The 20,599-nt window shown below is 52.4% G+C and overlaps 1 protein-coding gene across 6 annotated transcripts in view; it reads left to right on the forward strand.

Annotated features, from left to right (window-relative positions):
- The window catches only part of RADIL (Rap associating with DIL domain), a 94,250-nt gene that overhangs the window by 8,422 nt on the left and 65,229 nt on the right, over positions 1–20,599 (forward strand). The window contains exons 1-2 of one of the 6 annotated variants that reach the window (XM_027042326.2): positions 4,299–4,455; positions 6,845–7,003. The exons of 2 other annotated variants lie outside the window; for them this stretch is intronic. In XM_027042326.2, the coding sequence (XP_026898127.2) occupies positions 6,945–7,003 (59 nt within the window). In that variant the 5' untranslated portion in view covers positions 4,299–4,455; positions 6,845–6,944. Of the gene's footprint in view, positions 1–4,298; positions 7,004–18,914; positions 19,070–20,599 lie in introns of those variants that run through there. 3 more of the 6 variants (XM_027042325.2, XM_027042328.2, XM_027042331.2) reach the window with 3 other exon arrangements.

The following is a 20,599-nucleotide window of genomic DNA, read 5'->3' on the forward strand; positions in this document are numbered from 1 at the left end:
TTGCTAAATTAAATCCCTGGGCACGGAGGCAGAGCCGAGGCTCAGGACTTAATGATTACCCCCTTTGGTGTTGCCACATCCTAAGCTCCCAAACCAAGCCCAGAAAGGGCGACCGGGTTCCCTCACTGCACACTTTCTGAGCCCATATGGAGCACGGGAGGCGTACCCACAGGATCCAGCATCCTTGCCCCGGGCGTCACTGGAGATGGACACCGAGGGGGATGCAGCCGGCAGCGCTTTTGTGGCCCCTGAGTGGCCAGGCCAGGGTTTACCCCCATAACCTCAGACTGTGAGGCATAGGATCTCCGGGTAGCTTTGCCCAGCCTGTGAGGGGCAGAGCCTTGCAGGGAGAGGACTGAGGCCCCCACCCAGGAAGAGAAGAAGCTGGTGGCCGTGCGTGGACCCTGTCTCCTCCCTGACCCTCAGTTGCCCCATCTGTGAGGTGGGCACAGTAAATTCAGGCTGCCCGGTACCCTCCCTAGGCCAAGTAACAGTTTATTATTTTTATACTGTTATTGTTGGTTGATGTCAAAAGGATATTCCGTGAAATCTCACAGGTTGGTTGGTTTGTTTTTTAAATTGTATGGGTGTTATCCTAAGCATTATGGTTAGGAAGGTCTTCCTTTCCCCAGGTTGAGGGATAACAGTCACCCGTATTTTCTCCTGTTTCTTTTGTGGTTTAACCTTTAATAGGTAACTTTTCTTCTAACTCTCGTTTCTCCTGTACGTGGTGATTCCTCCCCGAATACTTAGCCAGTGATGTCCATTATCTGCCGTTGAAAACCGCTGTGTGAAGCTGTTAAATTCATGCATATATGTGCGTCTGCTTCCGAGATTTCAATTGTGTTTCATCAAGGGGACTGTCTCTATCCTGGCACCAGACCATTTTAACTTAGTGTAGCTTAATTGCGTTTTAATCCGTGGCCCCATTAGTCCTCCTGCTCAGCATTTTCCCGATGATTTGTATTTATTCTTACAGGTTGCCTTTTCCCCCCTCCAAGTTTATTTTCATTTAAGTACGTATATTTAAGTTATCTATTAAATATTAAATTATGTAATTCATATTAAATATTTTTAAGTTTCTAAAGTTAAATTATTTAAATTGCTTTTTAAATTTAAAAAAAGTTTATGAAGTGTATTAAATTAAATATTACACTATATAATTTATATTAAATAAATATTTTTGAAGTTTTAAAAATCTTAAACATACTTTAAATGTATTCTTAAATTTTTAAAAATCTTATGAAGTATATTAAGTATTACACTGTGTATTTTATATTAAATATTTTAAAATAAAAAAAAATTTTAATATTTAAACTTGTTTAAAAAATTTTATGAATTAGGGGTGACTGGGTGGCTCAGTCCAACTCTTGATTTAGGCTCGGGTCATGATCTCATGGTCTGTGAGTTTGAGCCCTGCATCTGAGGCTGTCAGCACAGAGCCTGCTTGGGATTCTCTCCTCTCCCTCTGTCTGCTGTTCCCCTGCTCATGCTCTCTCTCTCTCAAAATAAATAAAAGTTAAAAAAAAAGTATGAATTATATTGAACTAAATATTACACTGTATAATTTATATTACCAAAAAAGTTTTTGAATTAAAGAAATTTAAATTTATGTTTAAAAAATGGGTGATGGGCATTGAGGAGGGCACGTGTCAGGATGAGCATTGGGTGTTTGTTGTATGTAAGCAGTGAATCGTGAGAATCTATTCCTGAAGCCAAGAGCATGCTGTATACACTGTATGTCAGCTAACTTGACAATGAATTATATTAAAAAAATAAAGAAAAATTTAAATTTACTTTTTAAAATTTTTAAAAATTTATGAAGTATATTAAACATTACATTTTTATAATTTCTATGAAATGTTTTTTAATTTAAAGCTAAATTTCTTTCAAAATTTTAATGAATTTTATTAGATTGCATTGTATAATTTATATTCAATAAGTATTTTCAAAATCAAAAAGTTAAAAAATTGTATTTGAATTTATTTTCAAATTCTTACAAATTTTATGAAATATATTAATATTACATGATATAATGTATATTAAATACATATTTTCAAATTTTTAGACTCATTTAAATTTATTAAAAATGTTTTAAATTTTATGAATAACGAATAAATATTAAATTATACAGTATCCATCAACTTATGTATTGCATATTTAAGTACATGTATATTTGCATACATTTAAGTACTTATATACTTGTATATTGGTAAGCATATATTTAAACACATAGTCACTGCAAAAAATGAGTCTGAAAGTATGTGGACGAGCCAAAGCCGCCTTCTGCCTTCTCCCAATATCCTGCCCTAGCTGCAACCCCCATTCTGGTTGCTGTGTGTCCTTTCTATTTATTTACATGCAAGTCCACGTGGCTTTGCAGACACGCTGACTTGGCTTTCTTCTAAAAAGACAAGGTGACACGAAATGTGCTGCTCTGCAGTGTGCTTTGCTCGCTTACCACGTGTCGTGAGCGTGTTTCCATGACCGCCATATAGAGTGACACCTGCCTCATGAGGACGTTGTGAAGGTGGCGTCCGATAACCCACCGAGGCTGTTCATGCAGTGCCCCGCAAGTGGCAAGTACTGGGAGGCACCACACTCTCGAGGACTGAGCACGTACGTTGGCGGAAGTGCATCCCCTGGGATGCTCCGCAGCGGCTGAAAAGAATGGAGATGGCTCCCACTGTGGGAATGCAGACCGATCCCCAGCAGAGGAGTGAATCCAGCATGGAGTCACAGCATGGTGGGGATGGCGTGAGCCCGTTTATCTGGAATGATCGAGAAAGATCAGTTCCTGTGCATAGTACATACGTATGAAGTGCATGTTGCGTATTGCACGTGGAGAGAACGTTTCTGGAAGGATACCGTAAAGCACTGTTAACAGCGGTAGCCTGTAATGCGTGTAAAAGTGGACCCAGGGGCATGGGGGGTGGCGTGGCAAGTTCTCACGCAGTCTCTGCTGTTCCTTTAACCACGAACGACTCCATTGTTAATAGTGCTCCTCTCTGAAGGCTGGGACTACTACTTTCTTTTTCAGTTTATTTATTTTGAGACAGCGAGAGAGAAAGAGAGCACGCGCACTAGTGGGGGAGGGGCGGAGAGAGAGAGGGAGACAGAATCCCAAGCAGGCCCCGTGCTGTCCGTGCAGAGCCCAGCACGGGGCTCGATCTCATGGACCGTGAGATTATGACCCGAGCCGAAATCAAGAGTCAGACACTTAACCCACTAAGCCGTCCAGGTGCCCTCACTACTTTTCTCTTCGTATTTTTGGTTTGATTTCTCTAAAATGTTTCACCATGGACATGTATTACTTTTAAAAAAATTGTGATAAAATATACATAAAATTTATGATTTTAGCCGTTTTAAGTATACAGTTCAGTGGCGTTAAGCACATTCACATTATTGTGGATCTGTCGCCACCGTCCATGTCCAGAACCTTCTCATCTTCCCTAACTGAACCTCTGTCCCCGTTAGACACTGACTCCCTGTTCCTCCTCCCCCAGCCCCTGGTCACCTCCGTTCTACTTCTTGCCTCCGTGCATTTGATGAAGTCCTGGGACCTTATATGTGTGGCATCCTGCGGTGTTCGTCCTTCTGTGTCTGGCTTATGCCACTCGGCATCACGTCCCCCAGGTTCATCCATGTGGTAGCAGCTGTCAGAGTTTCCTTCCTTGTTAGCTCGGAGTGAGATAGTCCATTGCGTGAACTGACAAGAACAGTGGTTCATTTATCCATTCATTCGTGGATGGACGTGTGGTTGCTTCCACGCTTTGCCTGTTGTGAACCTGGCTGTACACGTATCTGTTCAAGTCCTTGCCTTCACTTCTTTTGGGCGTATACCCAGATGTGTTAATTTTTAGAAAAGATAGACTGTAGAATATTCTTTGGGATTTTGATAGAACCGAGTGACATTTGAGAATTAATCCGGGGGGAATTGACAGCACATGTGGGGACACCCTTCCCGGGAATCTGGGGAGGCTCACCATGCACGTCTCTTTTCGTTGGGTGGGAGGGGGGATGGTGGGGTGCTCCCGGCCCTGCTGCCTGCTCTTCTGACCTGCGCCCCACCCTTGTTCTTGCCGACAGCCCAACACCGAGGGCATTTGGGAGCTGATGACCGGAGGGGTCTTCTACTGCTTGGGCATGGTGTTCTTCAAGAGTGACGGGAGGATCCCCTTTGCCCACGCCATCTGGCATCTCTTTGTGGCATTTGGTGCTGGCACCCACTACTATGCCATCTGGAGGTACCTCTATCTGCCCAGCACCCTGCAGACCAAGGTGTCCAAATGAGGTGGCCCAGACTGCACGGGGCAGAGCATCATGGGAAGTGTTTCTGTGAACGTTGGTCCAGAGCACAGCGCCCAGGCCCGTCTGCGTGTCCACGGGCAGAGCTTTTGATGGGTCTGAGGCTACTTCTGGTTGGTAACAGCCAGAACGTCCTTAGGGTCCCAGGTGAGAAAGAACACATTTAGTCATATTTACAGAGGAGAAGTTAACCCTGTAATGTGTTTCTATTCTAGGCAAGCGTTTCCTAATACAGACAACATTAATGTCTTCAGAAAAGGGAGCAGACATTGTCCTGGCAAACTGGGGGGGGACCCTGGGCCAATATGTGCTCCTTAAGGTCCTCAGAAATCTGTTAGGGAGTCAGTGGGTTGTTTGTACCCGGCCGGCCAGGGCCTCCTCTGCTACCAAAGTCCTGGCTGGGGCATCGCGCCCTGTTCAGGGAGTCACCCAGCTTTAGATCAGGGATGGTGAATACCTGTGACCACAGCAGACATTACCAATCAACTGCAGCATGGTGCGGCATCAGAATTCTCCAGGCGGTGCTCAGGGCAGCTCAGCACTCATGATGGCGCCTCTTAGCCTTTCTTGCCTGGCGTGCTCTGCACTGGGGTCGTGGCCAGACCAGTTAAATGTCTGTCTCCAGGCGGGGGAGCGTGCTTGCCTCCTGCACTCCTTCTCCCTTGTCCCTTTCGGGGAAGCCCCTGGAGTGGGCAGTCTGGGGGCAGTAAGGGGAAACTAAGGCAGGCAACCTGAGCATACCTGACCTTGTGCTCCACTGTAGCTGGTTCTCAGTGCAGAGACCCTCAGGGCAGATGTTCTCTTCTTATGCTGACAAACCCAGAGAAGTTATCAGCCATTCGTTGGTTGGGGGGGGGGGGGGGGGCGGTACGGCGGTCCTGGAACTTGCTGGCCTGCTCCACGTTTAGGGCTCGTGATGCCAACATTCGGTGATTCTTGCTTGTTGCCAATCAGTGGCCCTGAGAGGCTCCTCCCATGAGCCCCAGAGGGAAGGTTCCATAGGGATCTGGGCAGAGTGTCTCCGGTGTTGGGATACTCCCACCTGTGAAGCCCCCAGCAGCCCAATGTCAAGGCCTCCAGGGACCTGTCCTCACAGCGTCCTCCAGGGGCTGGGCTGGCCGCTCTGACCTGGCGCATGGACGTTTACTCGGGAGGGGATCCAGGCCCAGCCCCCGATCTGAATGGGAATCTCAGAATCTCTGGATCCAACCTGTCTCAAGGTAGACAGGCCTCAGTCTGCGACTCCCAACCAGAGTTGGGTGGGCAAAAAGACAGGATGCCTTATGCTTCGTTCTAGTACATTCCAGGATACTTCAGGGTCCCAGCATCTGGAATCCCCATGTACCGAAGCCAGTTTTCAATCATCCAACACATTCTTGAGATAGGCGGGTTCTGAGCCAGCAGATGCTTTGGGGATTTTTTTCCTCTCGGGCCTGTGCGTGGGTGTGTGCGGGTGTGCACACACGCGTGCATGTCTGTGTGTCTCCGCTGGCACTCCCAGCCTCTGGAAGCTGCCTTCATCTGGTCTGCTCGCCATCAGTTGGGGTCAGGAGGTTGGGGATGAGGAGAGGAAGCTTTGTGGGGGCGGGGCCCTGGGGAGGCGCTCTTCCCTGAATGGGGGCAGGGACGCAGTGCTGTGATCTCTGCCTGGGCCTGAGGCGGGGGAGGGGCTCGCGTTAGCTCTGGGAAGCCCATCAGGAAACCTCCCAAAGCAAGGCCCCAGCCCCGTGCCAGGCTGACGTGAAAGTCCTGTCACAGCCAAAGCCCCGTTACGGGACCAGGCCTGGGTGTCTGGGACCTGGGACCTCAGTGGCTCTGCAGCTGAGCTCTTTATGTGATACCTTCATTTCCTGCCCCTTCCTCCTGCCGTTTTGGTCTTGCATCATGCCCCCCCCCCCCCCCCCCGAGGCAGCCTGCCCCTTCGTGCCCCACACCTTTTGAGGCGCGGGTTCACCCCTCCATCCACCCGTCTCATCCCCACTCCTCCTTCAAAGCCCTGCTCGGGCGTCAGTTATCGAGGGACTTCCGGCCTTCCTCTGACTTGGGGGGGCTCCCGCCTGCTTCCCAACACCCCCCGTGCTCACCTGCACCACAGCTTTGATCTCTGTCCTTTGCCACCCTGGTCCTTGCACCTGCTCCCCGACCCAGGAGCTCTTTGAGAGAGGCACTGTGTCCTGCTGGGTCTGACATCAAATGTGGCATCTTGGGTTAGTAAGGGCTTGGGCCAGTTCCTTAACCTCTCTGTGCCTCAGTGCCCTCAGCTATAAAATGGGTATAGTAAGGCGGCACTTTGCAGCGTTGCTTGAAGGTTCAGTAGGATAACGAATTAAACTCCCAGCCTCGTATCCTCATAGCTCTCTTAGTGGTCCACGTGAGAACCAACCTCTGATAATGAAGGTGACACCCTTCTAGGCGTGTCAGCGGTACTAGCCAGAGGAATGAATCACTAATGGTGGAATTTCAGACTGTGGACAGGCTGGTGAGGACACTGCTCTGTAGGGCCTTGACCACATTCCTTCCCCTTATTCCACTTCAGGGTGTTTCCTGTGAACCCTTTCTCTCCCTCAGCATCGTTGTGAAAGTGAGTTTCCCAGCATTCCATTTCATCTAAACCCAGACCCTGGACCTCTTCCAAAATGTGTCACAAACAGTGCAGGAAAGGACAAGATGTTGCTCAGGCCATCCCCTCCTGTGGGTAAGCATTCTAGTCTGTGCATTGGACATGCAGGGGTGGAGAGGGCGGGACACTGGGAATTCAGAAGCCAGCCCCCTCTTCCTGGCCACCTTTGAGGCTGTCGTATGCCAGGACGACCCAGCAAAGTGACCATCATGCCCCAAGGAGCCAGGGAGGTGGTTTGCAGACCTCTTTAACGTTCTGGGTGCTTCAGCAGCTGTTCCTGAGTTAGGTGGACACTGCTGGGTGGCTGAGGCGTGGGAGCCGGTGAGCAGGGAGGGATGAAGGCCGGTTGGGGAGGCTCCCGCCGCTTGGCCGGGCTGGGGGACAGGCCTGGAGGTGACAGCCTGCTGACTGAGTCCACTGGCGGTCGTCTGGGCAAGCCAGAGCAGGTGCGCTTGCTGGTGAGGCCTGCCTGCCAGCCGGTGGGACCCCCCTGATGGGTCCTGGGCAGAACTTGCCGAGGGTAGTCCCCGGGGCCAGCGGTCTCTCGGGCCAGGGGTCTTTAAGCCAACACTACACACCAGACCTGCCTTTCTTGACTGGAAATTGCACGTGTGGTGGGAACAGGACGGAGTGTCCCTTCTCCCCGTCAGCATCGGGCTCAGGCTGGGAGCACCCTAGGAGGGCACCGGTCACCGGTGGGTGCGGGATGGGAGTCCCAAGTGGGTCTAGACTGACGGTGGGGGTGGGGGCCCCGCACAGCGGGGTGATGTAGAGGGCTTCCCCAGAACGTGGGATTCCTGGGTTTTCTGGGGTTATCCGCACACCAAGCTCTCTTTTCCATTTCGTCTGCAAAAGCTGAAGCGCTGGGAATGTTTTCCCAGCTCAGGCCTCCTTTGGGAAGCAGAGGCGGGGACAGCTCAGGGGCTAAGAGGGGCAGGGAGAGCTCAGAGGTCTGAGAAGTGAGTCTAGTGACTTAGAAAGGCACCGCCTGCCGTGCAACCCGATGCCGCAGGGTGGGCTCTGGGGACCTCATCGTGGGGTCCTGAAAGGATAGGTCCGGCAGCCATTTCCACGTGTGTATGTGACAGCTACACTCACAGGCGTGGTGCACAGCGGGTCTGAGGGGAAGGAGCAGGAAGCTGGGAGGCAGAGGCCTCCCCAGATGGCACCCCTCTTGGGGGCCGGCCTTTATGCTAGTGGCTTCATAGACGCTCTGTCCATTGACTGACACAGTCCCCTCTGTGGGATGAAGCTCGATCTTACAGAGCAGGAAGCCAAAGCACAGAGAGGTTTGGCGACTTCCCCAAGGGCACCCAGCATCTCACCAGCAGAGCAAAGCTTTGAAGCCAGGACTGTCTAACCTCCAAATGTCAGGGCCCTTGGCCAGATGTCCTATTTCCAAGGAAATGCACTACCCCCAAGTCTGGGCTGAGCATTTAAAAAAAAATTTTTTTTTTTGATGTTTACTTAGTTTTGAGAGAGAGAGAGAGACAGTGCAAGTGGGGGAGAGGCAGAGAGAAAGGAAGACAGAATCCGAAGCAGGCTCCAGGCTCTGAGCTGTCAGCACAGAGCCCAATGTGGGGCTCGAACTCAGAAACCGTGAGATCATGACCTGAGCCGAAGTCAGATGCTCAACTGACTGAGCCACGCAGGCGCCCCGGGGCTGAGCATTTTTAATGATCGAGAAAGCAAAACCAAGCACTAGTGTGTGTAGCATTTGCTGATTTCCCTGGTGTAAATGCTCCCATGGCAAATTTCCAGCTACCACAGTGACACCACCGAAGATGCCTGGGGAGGGGATGAGCGTCTTTGACCCTCACAAGCCCGCCCAGCACGCCGCTGCCCCACCGCTTCCTGACTGTGCCCCCTCACGCACGGAGCCGGGCCGGCCCGGGATGCCAAGTTGTGAGAACAAACCAGCTCTGCAGGGTCCCTGTGCGGGGTCAGGCGTGGCATTGAGATGCTCGGAAACTCCCCCTCGGGAGTCTGGAACCGGGAGCCGGTGGGACCTGATCCAGGTCCGGCCCTATGCTGGCTGGCACCCAAGACTTTCAGCCACGTCCGGCATCTCACGTGCAGGATGGAGATTGCGGTCAGCACACGGAACCGCTTTCTCTTGTGAACCGGGGGGGGGGGGGGGGGCAAAGGCCATGCGTCTGCTGGAGGAAGTCAGAGCAGTGATCATGACCCCAGGGCTTGGCCAGGGAACCTCCACAGGACTTGGCTGAACCACAGATCCAGCTCCCCCCCCCCCCCCCCGACCCCGGGGACTGCTGAGCCAGTAGGTCAGGATGGCACTCTGGAGTCTGCACTCTTCCGGGTGGTCTGGACACTGTTTCTGGAAGCCCTGCTCTGGAGCCCATCCCCTTTGAGGCCGTGCCCTGCACGTTAGTGGTGGGGTCATAGAGTCAGTCTCCAGAGGACAGACACGTGTCCGGGGTGGCGGGCACCGAACCACTGCTCTTGCTTTGGGTTCTTTTTCACTTAGTTTCCCAGATTCGCGGCGTTAATGCCCCTCAGCAGCCTGTGTTTATGCACAGGCCATTCCTGAAATTGGGCTCTGTCACTGACGTTTCGTACGCTTTGTCCCAAGCCCTGTGATTTATGTCGTTTTTACAAGCTCTCTAAGAGGTGGGTGTGAGCTCATTTTACTGATTTGGAGACTAAGGCTCAGAGAGGTTAAGTAACTTGTCCAAGGGCACACAGCCAGTATATGGCAGCCATGGGCTCTCCCCCACTCCACTGTCTGCTCCCTAAAACACTGGCAACCCCATTTTTGGGTTCCCAGCCCGTGGATAGGAGCACTTGAAATGGTGGTAGGCTCCGTGTTTCTGTTTCAGCGGGTTCACGTGCTCTGAACGGTTATTGCAAAGCTGTGAGGCTTCATTCGGTAGCCCCGTATTCAGGCCAGTGTGGGAGACACGGGCAGAAACTCCCACCCAGTCTTTCAAAGGACGCTCATTTGGGGGAGCGTGCAGCCATCTGGCTCCTAGTGGCCGGGGGAGGGGCCGCGCTGTGTCTCTCCCTAGACTTACTCTGAGGACACTCTGGCCGGATGCCGGCGCTCGCTGCAGCAGCCGGATTCCCTGCGAGGGCTCTGAGCCCCAGGCCCCGACGGGACACCTGCCTACACACAGGTGGCTGGCAGGAAATGTGTGGATCCCAGACCCATCGGCCTTTCTGATTGCCTTACTTGAGGTGAGATGAGCAAGTCTGGGAGCCTGAGCAACGCTGACCTTGAACATGAGCCAGAAGGGGAGGCACAGCTCGGTTTTGTCCCCAGAGAGTGAGGATGAGAGCGGGGCAGTGATTACGCCCGAGGCACAGAGCCAGGTCGGGCTGGGGCCAGTGCCTTTCCGTCACATACTTTTCTTTTCTTCCCTGGGTCCCGCAGCCCATGCTCTGGGTAGAAGGCTGTGGCAAATCCTGAGCCGTCCGGTGACTGGATGTGCAGCCCTCTGCTGCCTCTCTCACAGCCTGGTGGCTCAGGCGGCGTGGCTCCCCCTGGTCTGGCAGGAAGCACCAGCCCTCCCCCGTGGCCTTGCTTTCCGTGCGTAGATGTGACGCTTCCCGCTTGCTGTGTGACTTTCGGCAAATTACTTGCCCTCTCTGGGCTTTCGTCTGGTCTGCTGTTAAAAAGAGCTGGTTGGTCTTACTCAGCTGATTGTAAGCTGCTGCCGGTCCGTTTCCAAACTGTGCACGTCAGGGATGAGCACAGAGCCCAAACTGGTGGGCTGGCTGGCTTGACTCCGCATGGCAGACCCTTCCCCAGATTGAGGAGAGGTCCCCTGGGGGAGCAGAGGGCTGTGGACCCAGCTCCTCCCGGGAGTAACACTGAGACCCTCCTCTGTGCCCAGACGCCTCTGATAGATACCGCGTAGGGAAAATAAAGGGAACCCCAGGGGACGGAGAAACACCATACATCACGTAGAGAAGCTCTGTGCAGTCTGGTGTCGACACGGGTGGCTATTTACGCATAAGTCCACTAAAATTAAATAAAAACAAATTCAGTGCCGCAGGGGTACTAGCCACATTTGAAGTGCTTACTGAGTAGCCACGTCTGGCTAGTTGCTCCCAGCGCAGGTAAAGACAATCTTCATCATCCCAGAGGGTCCCGTTGGACAACACTAGTACATCAGTGGTTCTCAAACTTTTTGGAACCCCTTTGTGCCCTTAAAAATCGTTGAGGACACCAAAGAACCTGTGTTTATGGGCTATCTCTAATATTGACATTCATCACCCCAGAAGTTAAAAGGGACAATATTTGAAAATACCTATTCACGTAAAGATAATCTCATTTCACATTAACCTAAGTAACATATTTTTCTACTCAAAGTAACTATTTTTTCCAAACAAAAGAGATTCGGGTCGAGGGGTGGCATTGTCTCACGTTCTTGCAAATTTCTTGAAATGTCTGGCTTAACAGAAGACAACTGGATTCTCGTGCTTGCTTTGACACAATTTGTGACCATCGCCTGTGATGTAGCTTCGGGAAACCTTTGCATGAAGGCCGCCGGAGGGACAGATAAATAATGTAGCGGTAGTATGAAAACAGCTTGACCTCGGGCCTTGGGAGACTTTCCCCTTTGTGGTACAGTTGGTAACAAATGTTGCACACACCAACACTCTCCCAGAGCTGGAGCTGGAGACGTGGGCGGGACTGGGAGGCAGAGGGGTTGTGAGCAACCGTCAGGGACACCCGGTTGAGGGCAGGCCCTACATCTTTACCGATCATACCCAGTGCCCAGCACAGCACATGGCACTTAGCAGGTGCTCGGTGCACATTTGTGGGGTGAGCGGGGTGAGCTCATTCTGTATCTCCTCCTTCTCTTCCGAGGTTGGGAAGGTGAGGCTCGGGAGCCTCCTGTAGGCGTCGGCCCTTCGCATCCAGGCTGCAGACCTGAGCTTGATATTTTTGGACAGCTGGTTTAGCAGCTTCCACTGCCTGCCAGCAGGGTTCACCTTTCTTGGTTCCATCCCCCTCTTTATCAGCCTAACAGGCCATATACACCCAGCTCTAGACATGTACACATTTTGTTCTTGTATCTTTCTTGTATGTTTCTCCCGGCAGCACCTGGCAGGAGGGAATTACTGTTTCCTTATTACATGGGGAGCCTGAGGCTGTTGGGAGAGGCCGCCTGACTTGCCCAAGGTCATCCGGTGGTGCAGGGCGGGGCTGGAACCCAAGTGATGGCCCTGGGGTGTCACACCCTCCTCCTTCCACTGGCTTGGTCCCTGTGAGTGAGCTCTGGGGCAGCGGATGAAGGCCTCTCCTTGAGGTCCTCGTGGGGCCTCGTTCTCCTGTCTTTAGCAACGCCATTCCTTGGCTGCTCAGTTCCTGAGCTGAGTCTGTTTCACCTGAGCCCCGAGAGGCTTGAGGATGCTTCTGCATTCTCTGCTCCTGCCTTTGGGAACTGGCAAGGGCTGGGACTCTCTGCAGGGGGCACGGACACTGGAGCCCAAAGCCTCTCACAGGGCCTGGCAGCCAGTGAGCCCCCTGAGTTGTGGGACTGCTGTTCGTTACCAGGGCGCAGTGGGCAGTGGGCGGCGGGCGCAGCCCTGATTGGTTATCCCGGGTCTGCGCGGAGTCCCTGTGCCCATCCAACCTGCTGTCTCCTGACAGCCTTCTCTGTGCAAGCTGGCCTTGTGATGGGCTCTCAGGACCGGCCTGCGCCCTCGTAGTGGTGTTAGGAGGGGAGGAGATGCATCACTCCGGCTGCGGCCCGTATCAGGAGGGTCACCTGTGCGTCATGGGATCTGCCTGGCGTGGGTCAGCGGTCCTCCTCCGTTTATTCCCAGATACCCGTCTCCCAAACCTTTTTGATTACTACCCATCAGGAGAAATGCATTCCAGTTTACGCATCCGTCGCCGACGCAGCCCCAGCTTGTGTGATGCGCTACCTGCCCTGTCGGCCCTACCCCTAGTCATTGATTCAGGTTGCTGGTTATAACCAACCAAGTGACTTTTACGCCGCAAGAGTGGGTCTGAACCGTCAGCTCTGGGAATCGTTCTGGGTGGTACTGTCCTGCAAAGCCATGGGCATTGGTACTGGGTGCTTAGTGCCTGTTCTGCCGTGATTGGTGGGGATCGGCGCGGTGCCATACCTCGGGAACGTGCGTGCCCAAGGCCAGATGGGGACAGTTAAAGAGAAAGAATTTAGGAGCCTCAGAGGATCTGGCAGCTCAGAACCCTGACCCCACTGAGAGGAATGCAAGACCAGATTTTTGGGTCTCTTATCCTGGTGATGATGGCCCCACGTTCTGGGGGGCCCTGGGGCTGGATGGGTCATAGAAATCTCCGGCGGGCTGAATGTGTGTCCGCCTTGATTCAGGCAGGGCTGGGAAGGGAGACAGTGAATCTGTTTGAAACGTGAGGGGACCCAATTTTGCAAGGGCTGTTTTGCCTCCATAAGCAATTTCAAATTTTGGGCCCTGACCCCGCTGAATGAATCGCCTGCCAGTCCTGTTTACATTGTCGGGTTTCACTACGAATCTGTCCGCTTCTGCGCAGGAATGGTTCCTGTTGCTTGTTAAGGCCTTTCTTGGGGGGGCGGGGAGGGGGAAGCGGGAGCTCTGACTGTCTTTTACACTCGTCTTTCTAGACCTAGAGTGTCTACGGCATCGGGGACTGGCATCTGTGGCATGACTTTTTTAAAATGTCCTGCTGGTATTGGACCCTCTCTGTGTTTGTGAAATTGCTATTTTGTATTAACACAACGTTTGATAAACATTTGTAGGAAGAGGAATAATCCTGTCTATGAATGTTCTTGTTCCCAGTGGAGTAGAAAGAATTAAAAAAAAATAAAAATTCAAGATGCCTCACTCTGGCCCAGTTGTCTTCTTACAAATAACATCTGTCCATTCTTTTTATAAAAGCAGTCTCTGTTCACTATAGAAAACTTGGAATATTTAGAAAAGCATGAAGTAAACTAAAAAGCTTGCATTAGCTGTCTGTTGCTGTAAAACAAATTATCCTAAAATATAGTGGCTTAAAACATCCATAATCATCAACATCTCTCATGGCTACCCCTGGAAAAGACAGTCTTTTTCCATGGTCGGTAAGGTTCCAGCTGTGAAAACATCAAAAGCAAAGACATCTTTTGTTTTCTTTTTCATTATTTTTAATGTTTATTTTTTATTTTTCTTTTTAATTTTTTAAAAGTGTTTACTTATTTTTGAGAGACAGAGACAGAGTGCAAGCAGGGGAGGGGCAGAGAGAGAGGGAGACACAGAATTCAAAGGCTCCAGGCCAGAGCCTGTCAGCTGTCAGCACAGATCCCGATGTAGGGCTGGAACCCATGAACACTGAGATCATGACCTGAGCTGAAGTCGGATGCTTAACTGACTGAGCTGCCCAAGTGCCCCCAAAGACATCTTTTTTTTCTTTTTGCTTTTTTCCCCCTCCCCTCCCCTTCCCTTTCTTTTGTTAGAGAGCACGAGTAGGGGAGGTGCAGAGGGAGAGAGAGAATCTTAAGCAGGCTGCATACCCAGCACTGAGTTCAAGGCGGGGCTTGATCTCACAACCAGGAGATCATGACCTGAGACAAAATCAAGAGTCACATGCTTAACCAGCTGAGCCACCCAGGTGCCCCAAGCAAAGATATTTTAATCCATACCCACAAGTGACTTCCCTGTTGGTCTGGGTTTCCCTTTACAATGTGGCAGCTGGGTCCCAAGAGAAAGAAAGAGCCAGGCAGGAGACATAATGTTGTTCACGACCTAGCCTTGGAAGTCGTGTAACGTCACTTCTGCCTGCCGTGTTCTACTGTTGGACACTGCTAAAAAGTCCTCACGGGGGGGGGGGGGGGGAAGCCCTCCCAAGATCAAGGGGAGTGTGTTTTCTCGAGACCACATGTGGTCATGTTTGTGATTTTATGTTGTGATCATATCACAGGGTGATATTTTTGGCTGATGAACTTGATTCTAACTCCTACTTGGGATTGAAAAACAACTTTTCAACATGTTCCCCAGTCCCAAGACCGGGACTAGAATTTCCAGAGGCTTCACTGCTTGAATAGTTGATTGATTAACTGCGGGGGTAGATTATTTAAGTCCCACCCAGACTAAAATCTTTAACAGTCAAGTAAATGTTCAAGTGCTGTTAAACAAACACTCAAGAGTAAAGTGACTTGACATCACTTACTTTAATGGCACTGAACCCTTTGAGCCAAACACATCTATGACCTCTGGCTTCATTTCCCATATATATGACTTGAATTCCTGTTTTCCAGTTCAATATCTTACCTGAGCTACATCAGGTAAGCTTACTAGAGCTTACTGAGCTTACTAGAAATCTACATCAGAATAGACGGATCAACTTTAAATTGAATAATTTCAAATATCATGAGTCCTGGTACCCTGTGCTTTCCCAGGGCATACATTGTTGACTGGAAGTTGCTCAGCATATGATGTGCCAAGAAAAATAACAATCGCTGAGTTTTGACTGATGAGTGTACAAGGAATGGCCCAACCCAGAGCACTGCTATTTATAGGTTGTGGCAGTGAGTTCATCAGGAATGGGATCCCGGGATTAAGTGTGGCCAACCCCTTCTAGTGATGCGGCCAGAAAGAAGGGCCGGGATCTAAGGCTCTCCATGTGCCTGCTGCCACCTGTCCTTGTCTTCTGGTCCCCTCAAGAGCCCTGGCTTTCTGCCTCTAGACCCATCACCCCTGGAAACCTGCACTTTGACCTTAACCAGATGCTTTTTCTTTGGGCTCCTTTGCCCCTTTGGTTGATTGAGTCCTGGGACTCTGGTGCCCTCTGGTGGCCACAGAGGGCAGCTCAACACCCCATTTTATTTGTGGATTTCCAAAGGCCTTCAACCCTTTATAGTTTAGACTTGTTTTGCTCACCTGCCCATGGGCCTGGAGCAGGGATACAAAGATGAATAAAACTCAGTTCTTGTCCTTGATAAGCTTCCAGTTGAGGGGATGCAAAGGAGATGGGTGGGAATCTTATTCCTTTTGTTTACTCATTTAACGGCTACTGAGCACCTACCTAGTAGGTACTGAGTATAGCAGTAAAGAAGGCAGTTGGAGTCCCTCCCTTTACAGAACACAGACGCCCGTGGGCGTTAAATACTCCAGAAAATACATTTAGATAGTGATACATGCCTATGAATGAAATAAAACAGGTAATGAGACAGAAAATGACCACAGGGATGACCGTCAAGAGAATGGTCTGGAGACAGTAATGGAGCTGAGTTTTAATGAGAGGAAGGTGCCAGCATTCAGACACAAAAGGAGGAGCATTTTAGGAAGAGGAGACAGCAAAGGGAAGAAGGCTTCAGAGGAGGGAATGAGCTTAGAGCGTTTGAAAGCAGGAGTTTGGTATGGCTGGAGCCCTGTGATGGAGGGAGCAGTGGGCCGGTCAGCAGGGCCAGCTGGGATAGGGTTTGAGCCCTGCCTGAGTCTCTGCAAAGGGGAGTCATGGGGGAGCGTGGGCCGAGGAGTAACATCTCATTTGTCTTTAAGAAACATAGTTTGATATGATGTGAACCCACGGGAGCACAGGGGAGGCATCTAGATCCAACTCCGGCAGTCAGGGAGGCCTTCCTGGATAAAGCGTATTAGTTATCCATTCCTGCATAGCAAACTGTCCCCAAACTCAGTGGCTTAAATTAATAAGAAACATTTATCATCGCACAGTTTCTGGGAATTGGGGCATAGCTTTGCTGGGCGGTTCCGGCTCGGGGTCCCTCACGAGGTGCCGTCAGCATCTTGGTGAGGGCTGCGTTCATCTGAAGGTTGTTGAGGCTGGAGGGCTCCCAGCCAAGATGGCGCACTCATGTGGACGGCAGGCTGGTGCTGGCTGTCGGTTTCTCACCATGTGGATCTCTCTAGGGCTGCTTGCGTGTTCTCTCAACACAACCGGCAGCTTCCCCCAGAGCGAGGGATCCCAGAGAAAGCGAGGAAGCCACGCCTTTTACGGTTTAGCTCCAGAAGTCACGCTGTCTTCTTTGGCAGATCTCGTTGATTACATAGGTCGGGTGCTATTCAGCACAGGAGGGGACCCCACAGGGGTGTGAACACCAGAGGGTGTGAATTGTTGGGGATCTCCTTGGAGGTCGGCTGCCTAATCTGAGTCCTAAAGGAAGAGTGCCCATTGGCCAGGTGATGAAGATTAAGGTTAGGGGCTGAACTGTGTCCCCTTGAAATTCTTAGGTTGAAGCCCTGATTCCCTCTGCCTCAGAATGCAACTGTATTTGCAGTTAGGGCCTTTAAGAGGTGATTAAGGTAAAACGAGGTCATCGGGATGGGCCCTAATCCAGTGTGACTGGTGTCCGTGTAAGAGAAGATTAGGACACAGAGGGGCACACAGGGAGACATCCATGTGAGGGCACAAGGAGAAGACAGCCATCTGCAAGACAAAGACAGAGGCCTCAGGAGAAGCCAAACCTGCGGACGCCTTGATCTTGGCCCTCTAGTCTCCAGAACTGTGAGCCAATAAATATTTGCAGTTGAAGCCGCCCAGTTTGTGGTATTTTGTTATGGCGGCCCCAGCAAACTAACAGAGTTGAGGAAAGGTGTTCCAAGGCCTGAGCCAAATAGTTGGCATTGCTAGATCCTGAAGAGCGGGGGGCCGGCAAACTTCCTGCACAGAACTAGAGAGTAGTATTCATTCTCAGTTATTCCAGGCCTTAAGGTCTCTGTTGCAAGAAAACAGTTATAGACAATACATAAACAAATGGGTGCAGCTCTGTTCCAATAAAACTTTATTTATCAAAGCAGCAGCCCAGAGGCCATAGTTTGGCAACCCCTGCTGAAGAGGGGTGCAGGGAGGAGTGGGAGATGAGCCTGGGTCATGGTGAGAACCAGGCTCTGCTTTCAGCCCTGATACCTGCCTCTCGAGGGTCAAGGTTGGGCGTGTGTATATGTATATGGGGAGTCCTACAAAGGTTCTTACATGTATGGGGGGAGTCCTGTAAAGGGGATTGTTCGATCACATGGTCTCAGGCTCAGTTCTTGGCTCCACCTGTCCGGCCTCTCTGAACCTTTATTTCGTCATCTGCAAAGTGAGAGCGACAACATCTGAGTCACAAGAGTCGATGTGAGCTCTGGGGCCTCGCTAGAGCCCCTCACATAGGGTCTGGCACACTGTAGGTAGGTGGTCTATAAATATCCGTTCCCAGCCTCCACTTTCTCCTGCATGTATGCAATCGTTACTATAAGAATTTATACCCCAATAGCAAGATGGCAGCAAAAAGCTTCACTCCCAGGGGTAGAATTATGCATCTACACCCAAGACCACATGAATCCCCCATGTGACAAAGGGACAGTCTTTCACCAAGTGAAAGTCTTTCCCCCAGCCAGAGGGCTGTTGCCAAAGCGAGTTTTAAGGACACGAGCTTCTTTTAAAACACCTTATCCAACGAGGTTGTTGAGCCAGAGCCCTGGAGCTGACCTGGCCCCGTTTTGCATCGTTTTAAGCAGAGGCGTCATGTTTTGATTTGTCATTTAAAACTCTGGCTGCGGGGTAGGGGACAGATTGTAGGGGAGATGGAACCTGCCACCCTTGTCTCCTCTCAGTGTCTTAGATGTTCGTATATTGGGGCCGCCCCCCTTTAGGTAAGCGTTTGCTTTACCCTTGTCCCTCCTTTTCTTGGCCCTGTCCATTGGGGGACTACAAAGTGGGTACACAACAGCCCACCGGTCTCCCAGAGCCTTAGATGAGCAAGTGGCCCCTGAGCTTAGTGTGGCCCCGCCTCTCCTGCAGAGGCCCCACCTCTTGAGCTGGAGACAGGGGTGGGCCGCCTAGTCCTGTCTCTCCGCAGCCAGCCCGCCCTCATCTGGAGACCCCGCCCCGATCTTGGAGGCCACGCCCACACCCATTAATTGGCCGGCAGGTGGCGCTGGCGCCCCGCCCAACATCTCACCAGCTCCGCCCCTCCCTTGAGGCCCCGCCTTCTCAGGGTCTCGTCCTCGTCCATTGGGTGGCCGGCGGGAGGAGACACCGCCCCGCCCGTCGGGCCCCGCCCCCGAAAGGCCTCGCCCCCCCCCCCCCTAAGGTCCCGCCCCGTCCGTTGGGCGGCCGGCAGGAGGCGCCGCGCCACGCGCGGGCGCGGGGCGAGGGTCGAGGGCGCGGGCAGACGTTGGTGCGGGAGCCGCGCGGGAACGCAGCGGCGGCGGACTGTGTCGGAGGTGAGTGCCGGGTGCGCGAGGAGCGGCGGCCGGGGCGCCGGGGCGCGGAGCCGGCCGGCGGGGAGGCCGCGGGGCGCGTGCTGGGGCAACGGGGCCCTCACGGGGCATCTCTTGGGCAGTTCTGGCCAGGCTTGTCCGGTTGCCATGGAGACCGGCTACGGTCGGGCTCCCGGGCGCCGTCCCGGGGGTTGGGGGGGACCCGAAGCGGGGCGAGCGCGGGCGAGCCGGCCTGCGGGTTCCAGGGTTCGCCTGAGGCCACTATCCCGAGACCCTGGAATCTGGCCCCCCCACTGCAGGGGACCCTGGGCCTCAGCCTCCCTGGTGCTCCCTTAGAGGGGGGTCTGGCATTGCGGGCGTCGCGGGGGAGCAGGGCGCGGGGGTCCGCGCCCTCCCTCCAGGGTCGGGTGACATCCCCCCCCCGCCCCCGCCCACAGCCCGTCCCGGTTTTCCTGTTCACGCAGCAGCGCGTTCCCCACTCGTGTGCCAGCCGAAAGCATTGTCTCCCAGCTATTTCTGTACCACCTCCGGCCCCTCGACAAATACTGCATCTAAGAAAACAGATGCTGAGCTGGAGCCCCTGGGGGCCCCCGCGGAAGAAACTGGTTTATTTCCCGTCAGGGAGCCGGTTGGTGGGACCGCGGGGGGGAGCTGCAGACGCGCCGGCTCAGCGCACCGGCGCCCCCCGCCCTCAAGTGTTTGCTTAATCTGAATTGCCCGAAAGAATTTTGTCAGTCGGCAGTGATTACAGGTGTCTCCAGTTAGCACGGGGCCACCTCTCGTGCATTCCAGAGAGGAGCCAGTCCTTAATCCCACTGGTGGAAAAAGCCCCCTCTGAGGCGGGTAGCATGTCAGAATCACATCTGATTAAATTCTTTTTGTATTTGAGAGCCTTGCTTGGGCTGGAGCTGTCAAGGTAGGGTTTATGGATGGTGGGGATAAAGCAGAGCCTGAGTCTGCCCTCTTCCTTCCCTGTCCTGGTGGAAATTCTAATGGGTTCCACATTGTGTTGTTGGGCCGGCCGTGCGCCTCCACCCATTTCGTCAGCCCCGCACTGACCTCGCTGGCTTCACTCGCTGGTGTGACTTACGCTTGTTTTCATCAGAAATCGGATTCTTCCTTGAGAACAAGAGAAAAACATTCTCTAAGAGAAGCAACAGCAGGTGTCCTGCACCCTTGGGCCCGCGTTTCCCCAAACATTTGTATGGAAGAGAAAGAGTAGAGCACGGGGCAGAAAAGGGCAAGGCGGGTCACGCCTCCCAAACCCAGGTCGGGTTACCCCGGGGGGCGCCTGCCCTCCTGCCCTTGCTAGAAACGGGTCCGGCACAGTGTGACAGATAGGCTGTCCTCCGCATTCTGTCTGTGAAGGACGCTGGCGAGGGAACACGTGGCCGCCACCAGTGGCTGCTCTCTGAAGATGGCCACCAAGGGGATGCCTGCGAGAAGAAGGCTTCCTTGACACCACAGACCACATAGGCCAGGGTCTGTGTTCGCTGGGGCTCCTTGGGGCTGAAGGAGGGGCTCCTGAAGAGA

This window comes from Acinonyx jubatus, chromosome E3 (assembly GCF_027475565.1).
Source record: "Acinonyx jubatus isolate Ajub_Pintada_27869175 chromosome E3, VMU_Ajub_asm_v1.0, whole genome shotgun sequence".
Classification (NCBI taxonomy): Eukaryota; Metazoa; Chordata; class Mammalia; order Carnivora; family Felidae; genus Acinonyx; species Acinonyx jubatus.